Below are 16,024 nucleotides of genomic sequence, written 5' to 3' on the forward strand. Positions count from 1 at the left end.
AATTCAATATTCAAACAAAATACAACTCACACGTCATTAATGGAACATCTATATCTATATAGATAGAGAGAAGTGATATGTTGTCCATATTCAATTCGCGGGCATCTTTCATGAATAAACCGAAATTTAATTTCAAATATGAACAAACCGAAATTTAATTTTTATGTAATTTGTGAAATCGATGATGTCAACAATAATTTCAATGTATTAAAATAAAAATAAATTAAAGAAAATAATGCCAACGTGAACTATAGGAATGGTTGTAATTAATAAAGATTTGGTATTTTATGTTATGTTATATATGCGCACTAGTACTTGTGAACTCAAATAAATTATAATCATATAGCTTAGTTTCGAACATGAATCTCGAACCCGATTTTATTCCCAATTTGACCAATCTCAGAGTAGCTGTCGATCATTAGTCAACTAGCCCACCAACTATTCATTTAGATTATGAAACGACCAAATTTGTGAAAGTCAACCCCCATACCTCCCCAGGAAAACACCCCCACTCTTTTTCTGATTCATTTTTTTTCCCGCTCAATACAGACATAATAATTCTTGATATATATGTATATATAATCTGATTTCACTAATGAAAAGTAACATTAAACGCTGTCCAAAACCAGATCTGTAGCTCCAATGGCCTCCCACATTCTCTCTCTTACCATATTCTTCATTCTATTCTTGATTTCTGCTAACGGTATGTTTGTGTATTAATGTTTAATTAATTTGATCGGAATTATACTCATGTTATAATGGTTGATAGAAATTCAGGTAGGTTGTTGCAGAAGGGTGAAAGCGTCAATCCCGGCTCGCATTTTCTCTCAACTGCCAATGCCAAAATCAAAGCAGTTTCTCGCGCCACTGCTGATTCTTACACCACTAATTACAACGATGGTTTCCTTCTTAATTACTTCTCTTAATTAATTATCACTAAGAACCGGGAAATAAGTCCTTTTTTTGTTTTTGTTTTTTGAGTTAGAGAAAGAAGATCTAATATCTTATCAGAGAGCTAGGTATATATATATATATATATATATATATATATATATATATATATATATATATAATTATAAAATAAATGAATTCATCCATGCTATATTGCATTGCATGCATTACAATCTCTCTTATCCACACATTTATATATCAGAATTCAGAGCTAGCTAGTGTATGATAAATTGATGGTTGAAGAATTAATGTTTTGCTTTTAATGTGTTTGATTTGTATGGATTAATTAGCTAGATCTCACCTTATTATCGCCCAAAATCAATAAATTAAATATCTCCCTCTTTAATTGCTCATTGCTTATATATAAAAAGAAAACTTACATCGCCTTTACGGAGTCTAATTAATTAACTTATAACCCTAGTTTCTCTCTTGTGATTTCGTATGTACCAAAATACTGTTTTCTTCATTTTATTCCTCTCCTCTTAATTAATTACTAGTATTTATTGATGTAGTATTGGGGTTGGGTGTATTAGTCACACAATTTCCATCACTGCTACAAGCCAATCAAGATCCCTGCGTCGTTCCCATTTGGGATTGGATCGAATGCAATTCTGACCCTACACCACGTGTTATTGCTCTGTATGAATTTCTATCACATCTCAATTTTTTTACCTTTTTTTTCCCCGGAAATTTCATTAATTAATTTGTGGGAAAAAACGAAAACAGGGATCTCAACAATAGACTTTTGTATGGCCAACTTATTTATGACTTCAGTTCTATGGATGCTCTTCAGAGAATGTAAGATATACACTATTTTAATTAATTTATTTTTCGGTTTTCCTATTTGATTAATTAATTTCACACACACTATATATCATTGCAGTGACTTTTCCCAAAACTTTATTTTTGGAGACATCCCCTCATTCTTTGGCACACTTCTAGATCTGCAAGAACTGTAAGTCACACCACGCACTAACACTAAATATTACAGCTGTCAAAATGGAAAACTGAGCCCCATTCTAATGGGACGTCCCAAAAAAAAAAAAAAAAACGAGCCTACTAGAGTGGGACGAAGGGAGTATATATTATTTTGAGCTTAATGATCATGTAATTAATCTCTCAAAATACATGTATTGTTAATTACCAGCACAAAGGGCTCGTTTTGATTAATTTGATGATCAATGTTTAATATCTTGGGTCAAATGCATTGAATGATGGATAAAAAAAAGGCTATATACTCCAATTGTAATAATCAAGAGTCTTAGGTTATTCATCATTTATTTAACATCAACAAAAGTAAATAGTACTCGTATTTGATAGTCTTGAACAATTTCGAACATGCATACAATAATTGTTACAGCCGATTGAATTAATGTTATATACTCCTGTATGAATGTTAATTAACTTGTTAATTAAAATAATAGTCCACTTCTTTCACTACTCATCATCACTAATTTTGTTTCCTTTGTCACGCACAGGAACTTGGCAAGTAATTATTTCTCTGGAGTAGTACCAGACTCAATAGCATGCAACAAGAACTTGAACTTAACGTAAGCCCTTAAAAAAAAAATTAAAAAAACCCATTTTCCATCTTAATTTTGACAAATTTTGTATGAAGTATTCCCATGTATGTATTGCAGCCTAAGTGGTAATTCCTACTTGACATCCGTCACGTGTTCCAAGTCCAACAAATCTCCATCTTCAGCGGCAAACGGAAACTCCGGCAGCAGCAACGGCCTCGGCTTCCAAGTTCCGGCGAGTTCAAGAAGATCGAAAAAGAAGAGTAATCTGCCTGCAATACTGGGCGGCACGATTTCAGCATTTGTAGTTTTCTGGGCTGCTATTGGAGGTTATGCTATGCGTCGTCACAGAGCTAAAACAGCAGCTGCTGTTGCCCAAGAATCCACCCCCAAACAAGGTTAATGCTAAACTTGCCTAATTAAATTCACTTTAATTATTTACCATCTTTTTTTTTTCGTTTTACTAACATTGATTAGTTAATGTATTAATCTCACAACTTCTATATCAAACTCAGAGTTTTTTTTTAAAATGTCCCCTACCAAAATTTTCACTTAAAATCCCTCAATTTTAGAAATAATTTGATTTTTAAGGTGAAAATATAAATTCAGAGTGTTTTTTGAAACACCCCAGAAGTTTGGAACTCAAACTGCGATGAACTCTTAATTTTTTTTTTTTTTTGCATATTAGATGACATATTTAAATACGAGATTAAATTAAAGAATTTTGACTAATGTTTATATATTCGTGTATGTTTTTAGGGCCTACGGAGGAGTTGCCCATGAATGCTCGTCCTACTGAAATGAGCCCATCATCTTGAGAAATTGCTACACACATGTGTTCCTCTTTTTAATTTTTGTGCAAACTTTTAGTTTCATCAGTTTTTTCTCTTTTGTTTAATTGGTGATTTACTATTATTTGGTCCAAATGAGAAATTATTTGTTTTACGATCTATGAATTTAATTATTATTATATAATATTTATTAAATTAATAATAATATTATTATACACTATTTTAAATCAAATATTAATATTTAAATTAACATATTTTTTTTACTACCAATTGATTTAACTCATAAATATATTCCTAAAAAAATTATCTCATAAATAATGATATTTTGATATTTTATATAATTTAAAATTTTAAAAATAATAAAATATATTTTGGTCTGTGCAAGACACGAGAGTGCATACTAACATTATGTTGATCAAATGGAATCCTCTATCCCAAAATATAGTGTGTACCACTTTTTATTTTTTTATTTTTTTAAATTATTTTTATTTAATTTTAATTTATTATGCTTTTATATAATATAAAGATAATTAACGAGGGTTCACTCATCCATTTAGGGTTTATAATTCTTTTTTTGAATTAATAATAGATTATTTGGGTTCATTAATTCAAAGTTAGGGTATATAATTTTTTAAATTTTAATTTTTCAATGATGAGTTTATAATATAATAATAATTTTTATTTTTATAAAAAATAATTTATAAAATAAAGAAATAAAGAATGGTACACACAATATTTTGGAACAGATGATCCCATCTGTAATATCGCACATTATTGCATACCATGTAGCAAACGGGCCCGCGATGCACATACAATTTCTTTAAAGGTAAAATAACATTTATCCTTTTTTTCCAAAAATATTACTCCTAGTAAATTCGCAAGAGCAAACAAAACAAGAAAATCAACACTAAATACTGCGACCCAAATAAACTCACTGTGATTAAATTCTCAACAAACTCATCTTTCCAACTGCTCGAATCTCTTAGGCCCCACCGAAACTGCGAGTTAACGACGTCGCAATTGGCCAGAAAATCTCGGCCGTATTCCACCATCGCCGCCACGTCAGCCACCTTCTTCTCCACCTTCCCCAACTCCGCACACGCCGCCATATCCTCCACCGCGGCGCCGATCCACGCCATCATGTTGCCGCGGTCATAGCTCTCCACATCCGCATCGATCCGCAACGTCTCCAGAATATTTCCGAGTTGAGCCGCCGCGTGACTCAACGATCTCGAGCATTCACTCAGCGCGCGATCGGATCGAGTTTCCGAAATGATGTCGGAGATTTTAGCGAGGGAGGATTCTAGAGAGAGGAGGAAGATCTGGTTAGGGTTGGCGTCGGGCGAGGGATTGGTTTCGGAGGATACGGAATCGATACAAGCGGATCGGAATTTGATCGGGGAGCAAAATTCAATAATCGCTCGATTTGATTTGAGCGATTCGGAGTTGAGTTTTTGAATGAAGGAGGTGATTGTTCGGCCGGTGATTAAAGCGAGTAGGATGATTAGGGAGAAGAAAATTGCGATCAGGATTTTGTTGCGCCTGCGAATTGATGCGAGCTTGTCTTCTCTGAGGAGCTCTGAAGAATCCATGGAGTTGCTGATTTCTGCAATTTTGGCAGCAATTGACTGGAGTGCTGAAATTATTTGAAGATGAACGTGAAATTAATAGGAAGTTTCATATTTAGTTGACTCTAATAGTCAGTCAATCCTTTCGTCAAAAAAAAAAAAAATAATCAGTCAATCCTAATGGAAAGTAGTGATGCTATTTAGTCCATGTCATTTTTTGTCTATCAACACAATAATTTCAATTGAATTATTTTTTTCAATGTAAATAACTAAATATATAGGGACTTCAATTTAATTTTGGCCCAAGCACTAGGGGTGAGCAGATTTTCAGAAAAACCGAAGACCGAACCGAACCGAAAATATTTCGGTTAAAATGGTTCGGGTAATTCGGTTTTTTTGGACTATTCGGTTATCTGGGAACAAATTTCGGAAATTTGGTTTTCGGTCGGTTTGGTTTTTTTTAAAATCGAACCGACCGAAAAAACCGAAATATATATTTATATATTTATGTATTATATATTATATAGTATTATTTATATTTTAACACCACACTTATTCATTTAATTATGGGAACATTCCATAATCAAAATGAGCTAAACCCATTCCATTCGTGCCCTAAGTACCGCAGCCAACCTTTCTGCTTCTCCAATCTCCATTCTTCCAATTCAATTTCAGCCCTAGTCTCAGCCGTCGGGGCGCCGCCAAGTCGCCGACCATCTCCGGTCTTCTCCACCACAACCCTCACACGGCTGATGGCTCTCTCCACTCTCCAATTCTGCATCCGTCGTCGGCCTTATCACTTCTCTCTCTTTCGTTAACTGCTTCGACCACAAATCGACAAGGTACCGAGCCTTATCTTATTTCTCTCTCATTAATTGGTTCGACAACAGCCCACAGGCCCCGCACTATCTCTTATTTCGTTGTTGTTCGTTGCTGCTGTTCGTTGCTGCTGTTTTTGCTGCTGTTCTAAATTGTTGTGAACAATTGAAGCACTTTTGTCTATTTCTATTGTTATTTGTTTAGTGATATGATCATTAACAATTTCCTGAAGATTGGATTGTCTAAGTTTATATGAAACTAATTCAGTTTATTTCTACTGTTTTTTATTGCTGTGAAATTTATTTTATGTAAATTGATTAGGAATAACAGATTAGTGGTTAGTTTTTGAAATATATAGTATTTTGGATTGAATTTTTAAAAAAAAATCGAAAAAACCGTAAAAACCGAATTAACAAATTGGTTATTTCGGATGTTTCGGTTTTCGGTTTTAAAGGTAAATCAGTTCGGTTCGGTTGAAATTTAATATTTTTGGTTATTTCGGTTCGGTTTTTTTTTCGAGTCAAAACCGACCGGAAAAACCGAATACTCACTCCTACCAAGCACATAGAAAAAGATGGTTGGAGTCGAAAATTTCCAACCCATAAAAGTTGAGTCCAATTCCATTTTTATAATTTCGCCCTCACAAATAAAGCTCCATCAACGAAGCATCTGTAGCATACTAGCCATTTAAGTCATACCGATCCACATGATCCCGTAGCTCGCAATCAAACTACTGACTCTCACACTCAAATTAGACTAATATTTCAAATGCTTTCTTTTACTAATTCAATTACTATGTCTTTTTGGAACATCAAATGATGTTACATTGATGTCCCCAAAACAATATACTAGTAATTAAATTTTATCTCAACTCGATGTGTTCTTTTCTCCATATAATTTTAATAGATCAATTTTTCATTTTATACATATTTTTCAATCATTTATTAAAATTCATTCCCCAAATCACATTACAATTTTCATGAATGAAGACAATTTCATTCAAATTGTACAACCAATTTAATTTGGTTAAATTGAATTAATTTTTAAAATTAATTTATATCAAGATTGTTCTATATGTTATATATATATAAAAAAGTGTAAAATAATTATAAATCACGATTTATAATGATTCTCATCTAATTTTAATAAAATACATGCTAATTATAATTATACAGTAAAATTATGATTTTGTTGAATAACAGGTTATATTTTACCGTCGGGGAATTTTAATTTTTATTAGAGTTAAAATAAGAACGAAAAACAAACAATTCAAGTAGCAGTATTTTGATTGATTCGATCTAATTTTGAGCTTATTCAATTTTAGTTCGGTCGATACTTTTAATAAATGAATAATAATTCGATAGGTTCAAGTTAACGTTTGTTTCCAAAATTTCGATCCAAATTTTATAGTTTTGTTTATTTTCTATTTATAGGGATTTATGATGGTACAGTGATTGTTGCATCGATGGTTAAATATTGTTTCGAGTAAAGTGAAGTCATGTTTTGTGATATTAAAATTTATAATTGGAAATAAAAATAAAAATTGAGCTACCTCAAACAAGTATGATGCACCAAATTTCATCGAACTACAGTTCAAATTTCAAATTGTATTCAATACTGAAATTTGACTGGTTCAATTTTTAATTCTTAAAATTCTAATTGTAACTATTTTTCCTTATGTGAAAATAGTTCTAATTAGAAGTGACACAAAACTTTAATAATTATAATTTTAAATTAAAAATGTGAGTCATAGTAGCATACATAAATAAATTGATATATTAAAAGTAATACTAGTATATACTAATTTGTTATATTTTTTACGAACATCTTAAAATTTAAAATTATTTCCCTCAAAAAAATAAAATTCAAAATTAAAAATTATTTTCAAATGAGGTTGTATGTATTTCAATTTAAATTTGAATTTGCAGCCGAACTAATTGAATGCTGAACCCTAATTAGTACTATCAAACCGCAAATCCAAATAATATCTGCAATTTCTGTCCGTTCCATTCCACATTCATGAAGTCGCCGTTTAATTTGAACTAAAATTTCCAACAAACATATCTTTTTAAATTTGAACTAAAAATAGCAACAAATCACATTTTCTTTAAATTGAACCAAAAATACCAACAAACTCACGTTTTTTTTTTTTTTTGAATTATGAACCAACAATTTCTTCCTTAAGCATACTTTCTTAATTTGAATTAGAGACCCAGACCTCTCCCCCTCTCTCTCTCTCTCAAGCTAGAATGCTGGATATCTGCATTTGCATGTAGAAATCTTGAATTAGCGGTTGAAGAATTCCAAAAGGGGCTGTTCCTTTACCTTCTGATACTTCATCCTTTTTCCAATTTGAAAAAATGGCAGCAAATATAGGGATTATGGATAGTGCATACTTCGTGGGGAGAAATGAGATTCTAGGCTGGATCAACGACAGGCTTCAGCTCAATCTCTCTCGAATTGAAGAGGTAAAATGATGTGTTGGTGATAAATAGATGAAACCGATTTCCATTGAGATTTTTTTTTTCTCACGAACTTTTTTGTAAATGCCACTTCTATGCTCCTGTGTAATTCTATATTTGTTTATGAGCATGCCGGCTGAAATTGTTTATTTTTGTAAATTTGATTGCAGTCGAGTTTTCTGGTTTTGTCCAATTTCTGAAATAATTTGGTTCTATGTGCTGCTACTACCCCTCCCCCAAATTGTGAAGATAATTTAAATTTCTGTATGGCGAATTGTGTCTCATTGTAAATTAAGAAACATACAGTGTGGAGTTTTCTTGGGGATTTTGTTCCAATGGGATGAAGCTTGAAAATGGAAAAAGAAAAAAAAAATCACCATAATATTTACTGTGTAGTCAAACAAAGAAACTAATACTAAAGTGTGTAGGTCTAAATTCCACAAACCAAACCTCTTACATGCTGCTCTGCTAATTAACCTCAATATTTTCAAAATATCATATGAAATGGGAAGAGGTATTGCACTATCACTGTTGCTGCAGGTTGAACTAGTTTTGCTGAATTTCTTGACATCATTTTGACCAGCTGAGTGTGTGAGGCAATAATCTTGATTCAGAGAGATTTAGTTAAGCTAACCACTATATTAGTTGGTCCTGTTGTGATCTAAACATTTCATGGGTTTAGAAGCTTCTAGATGAGCATTTTTGCGATTTTGTTATGCCTGTTCAGGTCCCATAAATAGTGTTTATCTTATTGATGTGTTTTTTTTATATCCTTTTTCTTTCTTTAATAGTACTAATATAGACTGTGGCACTTTCTAACCATTTAATTGTTGCTTTGTGAGGGCTGCTATCTGGATTTACACTGTTGAATCACATGACATGCTATAGCCATGGCCAAATAACTTCTGGATGCTGCTTTAATTAGGAGTTTACCTTATGCTTTGTGATGAAAGCCAATCTATATCTCCCATTGCAGATATGCAATATATGTTTGATCGATATTGTTCTTTGTTTTTAATTTCTTTTTTACTGTGATGTTGAAAGATGACTTTTGTGCAATTGTATTGCAATTGAACTTTCTAGAGATTTATGTAGTGAACACATTGAAACTAAACGAATAAGCTGCAACTGCCTTCTTAGATGTGTTGCATAGCTTTTCGCGGCATGCATGACACGATCCACTACGAATATGTAGGCAAATAATAATATACAAATGATAAAGTTTTTTAATACATGAAACCCAGATCCTGCGCGTACCACAATCTATCAGAATATTCCAAGTGTATATCCCATATAAATGATAAGCATTCTACTTATATCACGTACTCTTAGGAGTTCTCCCTGTTCATATACAATTTGCATGAGTATTTCTAGCCTGTTAGCACTGCAGAATTCGATACATTTTCCTATCAGTGGCAGCTTCATCCATTCTCATGTTGATTAAAAAGTGATAATTTTGGGCTAGGATGCTATCACTGTTGTTGAAGCTCGTTCTAAGCCAATTTTACAGAACCAAAGAAAGAATAACTCCTCTTCTTTGAAGTACTAATTTGGATAATGTATATCTATACATGTGGGTGTATGCATATAGGTGAACACAAATATATATTGACACTATTTATTTTTCTATCATCTCATGTAAGATTGTCTGTAAGTGCTCTATATCCTTTTTCATGGACTGAAGAGCTACGCTTGGTCAATATTGCGCCATATACTCACTACACGCATCTATTTCAGGCTGCATCTGGGGCTGTGCAATGTCAGATGATGGACATGACTCACCCAGGAGTCGTTCCAATGCACAAGGTGGTGTCTTCACTGTCTTACTTTTTCTCGTTTTGCTCGTGCCTAATGTTGCAGCATTTCTGACATCATTTGATTGTAGGTGAACTTTGATGGTAAGACTGAATATGATTTCATCCAAAATTACAAAGTGCTTCAGGATGTTTTTAACAAACTCAAAATCGACAAGGTAATGCTTTGCTTTGTGCATTTATTCTGTTTTTATATTTTTATCGTCTAACTAGGATTACAGGTTACTACTATGAGTCTATGAGAATTATTGGAGTGTAAAGTCTTTGGCTTATATTTTTGTTCAATTACTATAAAATGCTATAATAATTTCCAGCATATTCAACATGGGAAGCATGTCACCTTTTATTTTTTTTGATAAATTAACAATATTAAATAAAGAAATTAAAAGGTCGCGCCATAGGAGACTCGAACCCAAGACCTTTGGCCTTAGGCATTAACCCCTTACCACTTGGCCAACACACGCTGACACGCACACGCATACGCATGTCACCTTTCTTATCTATCTTTCTAATTTTCGCAGCATATTGAGGTCAACAGACTTGTCAAAGCGAGACCATTGGACAACTTGGAGTTCCTGCAATGGCTGAAACGCTATTGTGATTCTGTAAACGGGGGTCTAATGAATGAGTAACACCTCCTTTAACTGCTGCTTTTGGATTCTCCCTAACTGAAATTAGTCACCGAATTACACATTCTTTTTCTACTGTTTTGAGTTTCCAGGAATTACAATCCTGTGGAGCGCAGAACTAAAGGTGGAAATAGGAGTATCAGGGGTCCCCAGAAGAACTCCAAGTCATTACAAACGAACAATTCCGTGAACTCTGGCTCTTGTGATGAAGAGCCAGTGGTTCTTAGAAGAAGTACAAGTAATACCTCTATTCTTCTTTCCCATTTTCTTTATAACTTAAGCAGTCATGTTAATAAATCTCCATCTTCAGGCACTGGGGCGAAGAATATGAAGTCAGGGGCCAATACCTCGTCCGACTTTCAATCATTGACAAAGGAGGTAATACTGCTGGACTCTTTGTCTTGTGTTATTTTCTAAAATGTCGCTATTTGCCCTATCAGCTCCAGTTTGTGTCAGTCTCATCTGTTCTGGACATACATATTCTTGCTTTGTACAATGATCTATCATTACTTTTGTCTACTTGGACTTCTTATTGGAAGTTTCGTGCTATTTATATTTCGTATAGGACCTTGATGGTTTGCTTTGTATTGATGAGGTCACATGATTTCAGATTACTGATCTCAAAGTTTCAGTCGATCTCTTGGAAAAGGAACGAGACTTCTACTTTGCCAAATTACGTGATGTAGAAGTACTTTGTCAGACTCCCGAGCTAGAGAATCTCCCGGTAAGTTCTTAGAACAATCACATTTTTCTTCATCTGGTACTAGTGCTTGTGTAATATCATAGTTTTCACGATATCAGCACGCAGCATAGGATAATGCTAAACTCATGGGTATATATCTTGCAGATGGCTGTGGCAATAAAGAAGATTCTATATGCTGCAGACGAGAACGAGGATGCCCTTGCAGAGGCTCAAGAAATCGTGTCTGAATTGATAATTGCAGAGCAAACCGGGTTATCCGATGATAACTGAACACTAACTAAGAGAGTAGCATTTAAAGGTGCCATGGAAGAAATGATGCCAATTCTCTTTATTGAATCATTTTAGTTCAGTATATCTGCTGAATTTGGAAAGCATTTGGTGTAGCACTTTGTTTTACAATTTGTGAGAATTTCTGGAATTCTGTCTGGATCGTGTGGTTTCTTATTGAGCTGTTTAAGTTAAGTTTGTTGGTGATTAGATATAAAAAATTGTTAATCCAAAAGAAAATATATATTCATGTCCACCAATTTATGTCCCGCTTTTTTTTGGTCAATCCATCAATTCATGTCCTATTTATTTTTAATAAATATTTATACATTTTTTAATTGGTGCGTCCCAATAAACAATATATTTTTTTTTGGCTCAACTAATAAATAATACATTTTGTGGATTCCTTTCTCCACTTAACTAATAAACAATACACTTTGTGGATTTTTTTTATTCAATTAATAAATATTACACTTTTTAAAAATCCGTGTTTCTTCCTCTAGGTCATAAATTAGTGGACGGATGGAGTATATGCCTAACTATCACCTTTTTCTCAATTCCATCATGAACATTAGCCTTTGACTAATTAGTATCCAAATCCCAATCTATTTCTACATAAATTTTGTAGTATCTAAAAGCTCTCGTGTAGGATTGTCCTGAATTTGATGTCAAATTATGTGTAATTTTTTTTTATGCTGTATAAAGTTTCTATAATTTAGGTATTTATTGATATGATGTAATTGAAAAAGTAATTATACTTTAGAAATAGTATTTACACTTTCGTATTTTTTGAACTTTAAGCATCAAAATTACTACTCTCTCCGTCCCATGAAGCATGACACACTTCTTTTTGGCACGAGAATTAAGAAATTGGTATTTTGTGTGTTAAATGTGATAGGTGAAAAAGTGAAAATGTGAATAAAGGGTAAATTTTTTGTCATTTTTAGAAACGTGTCATGCTTCGTGGGACAGACCAAAAAGGAAACTGTGTCATGCTTCGTGGGACGGAGGGAGTATTTTAGAATAAAAAACACATGGCTTTGTTGAACCGTGATATCGCTTGCTATTAAGAACCCTAGTACTTGTAGGGGTGGATCGGTACGGTATACCGAAAATTTTTCGTCATACCGTATACCATACCGTAAATTGCGGTATGAGAATTTTCATACCGTTGCCGTACCGTACTTTTCGGTATACCGAAGATCGGCATACCGAAAATTTCGGTATGAGAATTTTCATACCGTTGTCGTACCGATAGTGCGGTATACCATACCGAAAGTCGGTATACCATACCTTACGATATTACCGAAATTATTGTTATATCGTTTCATGCCTAAATTGTCAAACCATTAAGATATACCGTATATTTGTACATATTGAAATTTCCTTAAATAAATACAAATAATTTTCTAACAATTAAACTCCACATCTTCAACAAAGCAAAAAAATAATTTACCACTAATAATATATATATATATATATATATATATATATATAATTGATTTCGACGGCATACAGATTTTTTCGGTATATACTGGTATATACCTATACAACGGTATAACCGGTTTTTTCGGCATATACTACGGTATCGGTATATATCGGTATACCGCGGTATGAGGAAAATGATACCGTTGCCGTACCAAAAATCTTCGGTACGGTACAATACCGTACCGAAATTTTCGGTATACCGAAATTTCGATATTTTCGGTACGGTAAGTGCGGTATACCGATTTTTCGGTATTTTGCTCCACCCCTAAGTACTTGTTCTACAATTGATCATTTTTAAATTTTAATGAAAAAATTAAAAAGTTTGATAATACCAACCAACGAAATATTATGGGAATTAAGCCCAAGTTTGTATGTAGCAAAGTGCAATATTTAGTTCTTACGGGGTGAAAATGTCACAAAGGAAAACTGGAAATTCGCAGAGTAAAATAATGAATTTAAGATGTAAGAGAGAGAATAACACTCCTCGAGAATAGAAGTGTCAAAATCAATCCGATTACAAAAGCTCGCGACATCTTAAATTCGATCGTGTAGCAGAGTACTGAGGTTCAATTGCTGGGGAAGGAAATGGAGAAGATGATGTTGATGAGATCGTTGAGTCGGTCAATCTTGCGCAGATCTCAAGTGCTTTCATCCTCCCCCGCCGCCGCTGCCGCCAGCGCAGCCGTCAACCAAAAAATCCGCCACTTCCACTCCTCGTCTCCATCAGTCCCCGCTTCTTCTCCAAATCGAAGTAATTATTTTATCTGTTTTTTATTATTATTATTATTATCTGTGTTGAGATTGAGACCTTTAGTTACGGGAAGTGTAATTGTTCTCTCTCTGTATGGGCAATGGATGATGCAATTCTCTTAGTAATCTGTTGCTTTTCCTGTATGTGTTGCCTGACCTGTAGTGATATTTTAACGTTTTTTGGTGGCGATTTTAGTGAGATGTCGAGCTGCGATTGGTATATTGCCAGTATCAGGCGCAATAGGGTTTTCTGGAGTTCTTTCTTATCAAAATGAATGGAATTGGTTTAACAGTAAATCGGATTACGGCGCATTGTTTAAGTGCATAATCATTAATGAAGAGTGAAACTAATGAAACTGTGAATTTTCTCTTCATATTGTTCATGATTTTGTTTTGTATGAAGCAAACAGAAATAGGAAATGCCTGCATTTTGTTTATCTCCAAAAGATAGATATGAAGGGAAAACTTTATAAGCCCTCTGGTCTGATTTTTGTATATGTTTTTAATCAATGAATTATCTAGTACTTGACATTTTTTGTTTTGTTTTTCTGTTTGACACTGATTGTGCGTATGGTCTGTAAAGTTACAGATATTATGGCTGCATGCATCTTTCTATGATAGAGAGGATACACAGAGAAATATGATTCATACGCTATGATTGTAGCTACCTACTGTTTAATGTTGGGAAATTTGTTAAATTCATTTTGATTGCCTACTTCTTTCATGCTATGTTTTTGTAAGCTGTTTTCATTGCCTATCTAGACCTTGTTGAACAGATTCTTTTTGGTGCATGCCTCTTATGTACTTTTGGCATTTCTTTCCTATAGATTTCCGGCATCCTTTTGCACATCTTGGGGGTATTCGCTCTTTCAGTGAGGACATTTCCCATTTTCCTGCTATTGAGGACCCACAGATTAAGCGTGCTTTTAAAGACTTGATGGCTACAAGCTGGGATGACCTCTCACCAGCAGTCGTCCACGATGTGAAGAAGGCATTGTCCAAGGGTACTGAAGACAAATCTGCCCAGGATGCGCTGAAAGATGTTTTCCGAGCAGCAGAAGCTGTTGAGGAATTTACAGGGATTGTCATGTCTCTGAAAATGGAATTGGATGATGCTATTGGACTTAGTGGTGAGGTAATATGAATTGTGATGGAGCAATGATTTTGATTCTGCAGTATGTTTCCTGCTTGTGTCTGATAATCAGGTTTTTGGCAGAACGTGAGACCACTGCCTGAAGACTATCAGAAGGCAATTAAGACGCTCTTCAACAGATACACTGAGTATTTGGCAGCATTTGAGCCAAAAGAGACCTATTTGAAGAAGAAAGTTGAGACGGAGTTAGGATCAAAGATGATATACTTGAAAATGAGGTGTGGTGGCCTTGAAGCTGACTGGGGAAAGGTATAGTTCCTCATCATTATTACTGATGCAAAAACTAGAGTTTCCAAATAGATGGCATATATTCATAATATATCCAATTAACAATTCATCCCATAGGGGGTCTCTTGATGAGCATCATTGTTAACAACTTAATTACCTTTCAAATATATAAATGTAAAAAAGTAAAGCAGGTTGCTGATTATGTAGCATAGTGTGTCTCACATAATTATGATGCCATTTTGATGATGTGATGATATGCGTCAGCTTGTCTTCCAATAGATATGTACAGCCATATATATGCTTGATATTTGGGACATATAACTACTTGTAAACCTAAATGGTTAGGTCAATCTGAAATCAGGGGTGAGCCTCTTGAAGGAATTGTCACTGCAATCATTGTTGTCAAGTAGCTCGAGGCTCAGGATCTAGAGTTCATAGCTTCTGATGCATGAAATATTTGTTTCCAGCAAATATTATTACTTATATTTCACAACAAGTATTAGAACCCTGTCACTGCTTAAAACATGCCTCTTAATGATCTTATTCCAACAAAATGCAGGTCTCAGTCCTTGGAACTTCCGGGCTCTCAGGTTCTTATGTTGAGCAAAGAGCATGAGCTTCAGATGAAAGGTCAATGAATCTTTGCTTCGTGTTTATATGCAGTGTTTAGACAGTCGCCGTTGCAAAGAGATTTCTTCTACCATTTTCCTTGTATGCTGAAACTGGTCGTACCATCAAGTTAGTTTAATAAAAATTACGGCAAACTTCTCTGCTCTGTGATGCTATTTTGGTTCTTCTGAGTTTGTGTCGGATTTGATTGTCATATTTTTTAGATACATGCCTTTGGGAAAGAAGCATTACTACTTTTTGTGTTTCAGTCT

At 33.9% G+C, this 16,024-nt stretch overlaps 3 protein-coding genes across 5 annotated transcripts; all 3 read left to right on the plus strand.

The window, feature by feature from the left end:
• The first annotated feature begins 580 nt into the window (after nt 1-580).
• On the plus strand, nt 581-3,417 carry LOC131008896 (putative leucine-rich repeat receptor-like serine/threonine-protein kinase At2g04300). Its single transcript, XM_057935998.1, has 8 exons — nt 581-703; nt 778-900; nt 1,464-1,590; nt 1,678-1,749; nt 1,835-1,906; nt 2,430-2,501; nt 2,592-2,869; nt 3,231-3,417. The coding sequence occupies exons 1-8, from the start codon at nt 643-645 to the stop codon at nt 3,287-3,289; spliced, it is 864 nt and encodes a 287-aa protein (XP_057791981.1). The 5' UTR covers nt 581-642; the 3' UTR covers nt 3,290-3,417.
• Nucleotides 3,418-7,592: 4,175 nt separating this feature from the next.
• Nucleotides 7,593-11,779, plus strand: LOC131008898 (microtubule-associated protein RP/EB family member 1B-like). 3 transcript variants are annotated; one of them, XM_057936001.1, is made up of 8 exons: nt 7,593-8,117; nt 9,849-9,917; nt 9,997-10,083; nt 10,447-10,553; nt 10,647-10,792; nt 10,865-10,932; nt 11,165-11,278; nt 11,402-11,779. In XM_057936001.1, exons 1-8 carry the CDS (start codon nt 8,010-8,012, stop codon nt 11,525-11,527), a joined length of 825 nt encoding a protein of 274 aa, XP_057791984.1. In that variant the 5' UTR covers nt 7,593-8,009; the 3' UTR covers nt 11,528-11,779. The 3 variants fall into 3 exon arrangements, with proteins under 3 accessions (XP_057791984.1, XP_057791983.1, XP_057791985.1); XM_057936002.1 differs by lacking the exon at nt 7,593-8,117 and adding an exon at nt 8,163-9,091; XM_057936000.1 differs by having other exon boundaries at nt 7,599-8,117; nt 10,647-10,932.
• Nucleotides 11,780-13,353: 1,574 nt separating this feature from the next.
• On the plus strand, nt 13,354-16,020 carry LOC131008900 (succinate dehydrogenase subunit 5, mitochondrial). The gene is made up of 4 exons (XM_057936003.1): nt 13,354-13,763; nt 14,590-14,897; nt 14,979-15,164; nt 15,703-16,020. The coding sequence occupies exons 1-4, from the start codon at nt 13,598-13,600 to the stop codon at nt 15,757-15,759; spliced, it is 717 nt and encodes a 238-aa protein (XP_057791986.1). The 5' UTR covers nt 13,354-13,597; the 3' UTR covers nt 15,760-16,020.
• The last annotated feature ends 4 nt before the right edge of the window (nt 16,021-16,024 follow it).

Source organism: Salvia miltiorrhiza, chromosome 2 (genome assembly GCF_028751815.1).
Source record: "Salvia miltiorrhiza cultivar Shanhuang (shh) chromosome 2, IMPLAD_Smil_shh, whole genome shotgun sequence".
NCBI classification, from domain to species: Eukaryota; Viridiplantae; Streptophyta; class Magnoliopsida; order Lamiales; family Lamiaceae; genus Salvia; species Salvia miltiorrhiza.

Bases quoted from the DNA above. Each gene is read 5' to 3' on its own strand.
- LOC131008896 (XM_057935998.1), top strand. From the start codon at position 643: ATGGCCTCCCACATTCTCTCTCTTACCATATTCTTCATTCTATTCTTG. The intron at 1,591-1,677 runs GTATGAATTTCT...AAACGAAAACAG, and splicing joins ACACCACGTGTTATTGCTCT to GGATCTCAACAATAGACTTT. The intron at 1,907-2,429 runs GTAAGTCACACC...TGTCACGCACAG, and splicing joins CTTCTAGATCTGCAAGAACT to GAACTTGGCAAGTAATTATT.
- LOC131008898 (XM_057936000.1), top strand. From the start codon at position 8,010: ATGGCAGCAAATATAGGGATTATGGATAGTGCATACTTCGTGGGGAGA. The intron at 9,918-9,996 runs GTGGTGTCTTCA...ATTTGATTGTAG, and splicing joins GAGTCGTTCCAATGCACAAG to GTGAACTTTGATGGTAAGAC. The intron at 10,084-10,446 runs GTAATGCTTTGC...TAATTTTCGCAG, and splicing joins ACAAACTCAAAATCGACAAG to CATATTGAGGTCAACAGACT.
- LOC131008900 (XM_057936003.1), top strand. From the start codon at position 13,598: ATGGAGAAGATGATGTTGATGAGATCGTTGAGTCGGTCAATCTTGCGC. The intron at 13,764-14,589 runs GTAATTATTTTA...TCTTTCCTATAG, and splicing joins CGCTTCTTCTCCAAATCGAA to ATTTCCGGCATCCTTTTGCA. The intron at 15,165-15,702 runs GTATAGTTCCTC...AACAAAATGCAG, and splicing joins TTGAAGCTGACTGGGGAAAG to GTCTCAGTCCTTGGAACTTC.